We start from the raw sequence: 4,938 nt of genomic DNA, 5'->3' as shown, positions 1-4,938 counted from the left end.
CTCCATTGTTTATTTAGTTTTTTTCATTAAGAAATATAAATGCAGCTGCACACAGAATTTCTCCTCTAATTCTTTCTCAGGTATATATATATATATATATAAGTCTTTTAATACTTTCTCAGGTATATATATATGTAAGGTTTATTTTATATTGTTTTTAATAGATGCTACAATTTATAATTGCAGAAAATCGTTAAACTGCATAATTGCAGTACTAGTATAGATTTTTATGTTTTTTTTTTATTTTGTATATATATATATATTTTTTTCTGTATAGGTTTTTTAATGTTTTTTTGTTTATATATATACATGTTATATGTATGTGTATATATTCTGAAATGCCAGGTTGGTGATTATTTGGGCAAGTTGTTTTAGTTTACTTAATTTTGGTTAAGATGTGAATCAGGAATTATTTTACTTGAAGAAAAAAAGTATTAATAAGTTTTTAGTTTAGATCAGGATTTGTAAATTTCGTAAGAAATACGAGTAAGTTGATTGGATTTCGATATATGGAACCGTTGGTATTTGTGTGTGGGTTGTGTTAAGCTCATTTATAGTTCTAGGACGAGTGATACTAAATGGAGGAGGTTTTCCGTATTCGGGTCGCCCTGGGATGGCGAGCCGTTTTTGACTTAGATGTATCGGCCTAACCGTTTTTTTTTTTTGGTTGCCCGTGGCTGGTTTCAACTATTTCCCTGGCTTCCCTAAGTTATTTGCCCAAGGCAGGATTTGAAATTGAGACCTCTTGTGAAGTAACAAGACTCCTAGCCACTAGACCAATTGGTGATGGTTTCTAGGAGAGTGATACTCATGGTAAGATTTCAAATGTGAGACCTTATGATGATGAAGGATAGGTTACGGATGCAAAAACAACAGGACGGAAAGACAAAAATATAGATATGTGATTGTGCTGTTCTAAATCAATTGTCTGTAGGCAGAATGTCAATTTTTATGTTCTTTATGTTTCCATTTTGTGCCGTAGTTACTTTAAATGTAGATGGATATCATGTTTTATCATGTACCAACAATACATTTTCTGTTGCTACATGTGACCATAAAAGTTATCTCGTGGGATTTCATTTATAGTGACTCAAATGTTTTCCAAATAAATGATATTTGGTGGTTTTTGATGTATAGAGATAGTTTTTGTTCAATATATCTAGAAACTTGTTATTCATTTTCTTTAACTTTGAAAGTCTTTTCCGTATCATCTTGATACCTATCCCTTTGCAGCTGAGCAAGTTTTTAGCAAGACAAGTTACATAGCTGAGCCTGAAAGGACCACAAGATATTTAGAATAGTGTAAGGTGTTTTTTGCAATGGTTAGCTCTGAAGAAGTAAAGGATTCCAAGTCTGAAGACACGTCTTCGCCTCCTCAGGTAAGATGGAAAGCATGTCTTCATATTTGGAAATACATTTAGATCTTCTGGATTGAGTAAAGAAAGAGCGGGTTGGGCTGATTGTGCAATGAGTCAAAAAGTTCAGGTCAATTGGTTATTTATTTTATCATACGGCAAAAAATTTCACGGGTCAAATGAGTTGACGTGGTTCAGTTGCTTGGTGAATCCAGACACTTTTCTTCTTTTTTATTGTCAGTGTGAATACACGTAGAGAAAAACTGCGTAGTATAAAGAAAATATACTTATTTATCCGAAACTGAGTGAGAACATCAAATTCTTTATAAATATATTCATAAGTATGGTACATAAATATTACATAATGATGGTTCTGTTACTTTGTCAACTTGCCATCTTAACAAAGTAACAAACACACTGAGATCTTACATCTATAAAATTTTATTTATGACGCATCATTTTATATTGCGTTATATCATTCCGTATCATTTCATACAGATATTTTCCATTTCAGTATGTCATTCAACTTTTGTGCCATTAGTTCAATCTAGAACCAGTCTGTGCTGTGTTGCACCATTTGGGTGATATTATCATAAGATGTTGTACTATATCTTATGTCTCATGGAATGTTTGTTTCTTCCCTTACGGTGTTCTATTATGTTTACCTTGTCAGGAGCAGCAGCAGACCACTCATGCATATTCTGATTGGGCAGCCATGCAGGTTAAATTAGTCTCAACTGTCATTTATGCTACCTAAAATGGTGTTCTTGAACCAAAAGAACTCAATTAAGCCACTAACATTTTTGCAGGCTTATTATGGCCCCAGAATGGTTATGCCACCATACTTCAATCCGGCTATTGCGTCTGGTCATCCTCATCCGCCTTATATGTGGGGTCCAATGCAGGTATTGTACCATACTACTTCTGTAGTTGTATAAATATTTTGACACTTACGTCATGACCATCACCTGTTGACCTTTGTTCTATACTTGTGGTTCAGCATATGATGCCACCTTATGGTGCAATGTATCCACATGGAGGTGTTTACACACATCCAGGAGTCACCATTGTAAGTCTTCAATACATTCTTGTCTGATTGTAATTCAGTGGAATAAATGAACTCATGTTTGCACGATGCAGTCAGCTAAGTCAACAGGGAATTCAGATCAAGGCTTAATTAAGAAGTTGAAAGAAGTTGATGGGTTGGCAATGTCAATAGGGAACATTAATGGAGGCAGTGCTGAAAATGGAAACTCTAATAGGTAGGTTAAATTGTGTTGCAGTGACAAATATATTGTTGGTAAAATTTATAGCCCTTTAATGTTTAAACAGTGGGGAGACAGGAGGTTCTAGTGAAGGAAGTGAAAGGAATATTACAGAGGTAAGAACTGAACCTTTTCATTGCTGTAAACGGCATGCAAATGATGTTAAAGCCTTCAATGTTACATTCAGGGAGCTAAAAATGGCCGGAAAAAGAGACGTGGGGGATCATCTACGAGTTGTAAGTTACAAATATAACATGACTTTATAAAAAATACGGGTTACGAGTATCTACACTAACCCTTTGTACCATCAGCTGAAGTTGGCAAAACTGAGCACCATGATGCAACTGGAGGCTCCAAGAAAGTGATAGGTGTCACAGTTACTCCCGGGAAGATGGCCATTTCTACTGACTCAGGAAGCGAGTTTGAAGTTAAGATGTCTCCTGCAACTCCTAACATGACCATGGTGCCCAGCACTGGCATACTTCAGGTCCATGGGGTAGTTTTTTTTATTACTCTTATATCCTTGCAAATATTAATAATAGACCATGAAACAAGACATATTCGTAATAGTTTCGTAACAATTGCTATCAAACTTCATCTGTGAATTTTAGTTTGAGTTCTGAGTTTAGATAACATGATTTATCTCCAGAATGAGCGAGAACTGAAAAGGGAGAAAAGAAAGCAGTCAAACCGAGAATCTGCCAGGAGGTCAAGATTAAGGAAACAGGTAAAGGGAACTTTTCTAATTTTATGATCTTAATCATACATGGATAATTTAGAAATCCCATATTAGGGTTCATGGTTTCCCAATAACCAAAATAGGGGCATGGCTTATAAGGTTTGTTTTCTTACTATTTCCGACGTTTGCAGCGCACTTTAACCCACTGGCATTCTTGACTAATATTATTTTTAACTTTCGGTTTGAACAATGTTCCAATATCCAGGCTGAAGCTGAAGAACTTGGTGCTAAAGTAGAATCCCTCACTGGCGAAAACTTGAAACTCAAGTCTGAGATTAACCGGTTAACTGTTAATTCAGATCATCTGAAGCTTCAAAATGCTAAACTACTGGTACTGGTTCAAATTTTATACTTTTTCCGTATTATATAAACTTCCATCTTGTGTAAATTGCAAATTATTTGTAGCACGTTGCGAATAAAAGGTAAGGGCTTTTATTTTGAGTAACACACTTTGTTTATAGCGGTTCTATGTGCCAAATCATGTCATTGTAAAAAAGTCAACATGGTCAAAGAGTCTAATGCTTCATCGTTTTGACCCTTCAGAATATCATAAGTCAGAACTTTCTATTTGGTCACTTTTAATCAAGTTTTTTTGGAAGTAGGTTACCTTTGGTTGAAAAGAAAGTTTGTTACTCAAAATGGAAATCCGCCTATATTGCGTAATTGTTCTATGCAGTTGCTCTTTCTTATATCAAGTTTCAAGTCAATATTATCGACTTATTTTGTTGTAATGGAGGGCATTTTAAACAATTTGGTGCAGAATCAGACATTGCAATGATGATTTTATTGTGCTTCTTTGGTTACAGGAAAAACTTAAGAAAACACGACTTGAAGAAGCCACAGAAGATCCAAGGCCCGAAAAAAGTTTGTCTTTGAGCACTGCTAACCTTCTCGCTAGAGTTGACAACGGTTCAGGTTCTGTTGTTGGAGAGGCCACCAGCTCTGGTTCTGGTGCACCCCTGCATCAACTTATGGATGCTAGCCCCAGAGCTGATGCTGTTGCTGCAAGCTAACCATCAAGTGCCCTTGCTTATACACCTTCATTTCTAAAGTCAATTGTGCAAGCCAATTTATGCAATCAAAATTACTTCTAACATTAATTAGATAATATAAATCTATCCAAAATAGGTACCTTAAAGCTTAGATAATGGTCTAGATGAAGTCCCCAATTTCCGCAGCAAAACTGAAATGTGTTTTTAGTTTCAGAGTCTGCTTGGTCAACTAATATAGTGTGCTGTAATCACCTGGTCGCATAGAATATAGAACATATATACATGGTTTCCATAAAATATAAGATGTGTTGGTTGGATTATATGACACGTGTTTTGTGTGTTTCTTTCCATCAAGATTGTGTTTGATTATAGATCCTGCAAAATTTGGGTGCGGTCAGATGTCTTGACCCCGAATCACAGATGAGAATGTACAACAATTTTCATGTCATGTTAATGAAGGGTTATATTCATAAGTTTCAAAGCTAGTCAAGTGTCATGGATAAAGATCAGACAGAACATGTAAATTATGTTATTGGTCATATTTTAATGAAAAAGTGTTAGTAATTTAGTTGATATTAAGTTAGTCA

The 4,938-nt window shown here is 35.2% G+C and overlaps 1 protein-coding gene across 2 annotated transcripts; it reads left to right on the top strand.

The window, feature by feature from the left end:
- LOC122596212 (common plant regulatory factor 1-like) lies at positions 1 to 4,671 on the top strand. Of its 2 annotated transcripts, none has more exons than XM_043768752.1 (12): positions 1 to 80; positions 1,234 to 1,379; positions 2,029 to 2,076; positions 2,165 to 2,260; positions 2,356 to 2,424; positions 2,496 to 2,617; positions 2,688 to 2,736; positions 2,808 to 2,856; positions 2,932 to 3,107; positions 3,270 to 3,347; positions 3,565 to 3,690; positions 4,166 to 4,671. In XM_043768752.1, exons 2-12 carry the CDS (start codon positions 1,320 to 1,322, stop codon positions 4,370 to 4,372), a joined length of 1,080 nt encoding a protein of 359 aa, XP_043624687.1. In that variant the 5' UTR covers positions 1 to 80; positions 1,234 to 1,319; the 3' UTR covers positions 4,373 to 4,671. The 2 variants fall into 2 exon arrangements, with proteins under 2 accessions (XP_043624687.1, XP_043624686.1); XM_043768751.1 differs by having other exon boundaries at positions 2,932 to 3,116.
- Positions 4,672 to 4,938: the final 267 nt, after the last annotated feature.

This window comes from Erigeron canadensis, chromosome 4, assembly GCF_010389155.1.
Source record: "Erigeron canadensis isolate Cc75 chromosome 4, C_canadensis_v1, whole genome shotgun sequence".
Lineage (NCBI taxonomy): Eukaryota > Viridiplantae > Streptophyta > Magnoliopsida > Asterales > Asteraceae > Erigeron > Erigeron canadensis.
This window is presented reverse-complemented; position numbering and strand designations above follow the sequence as displayed.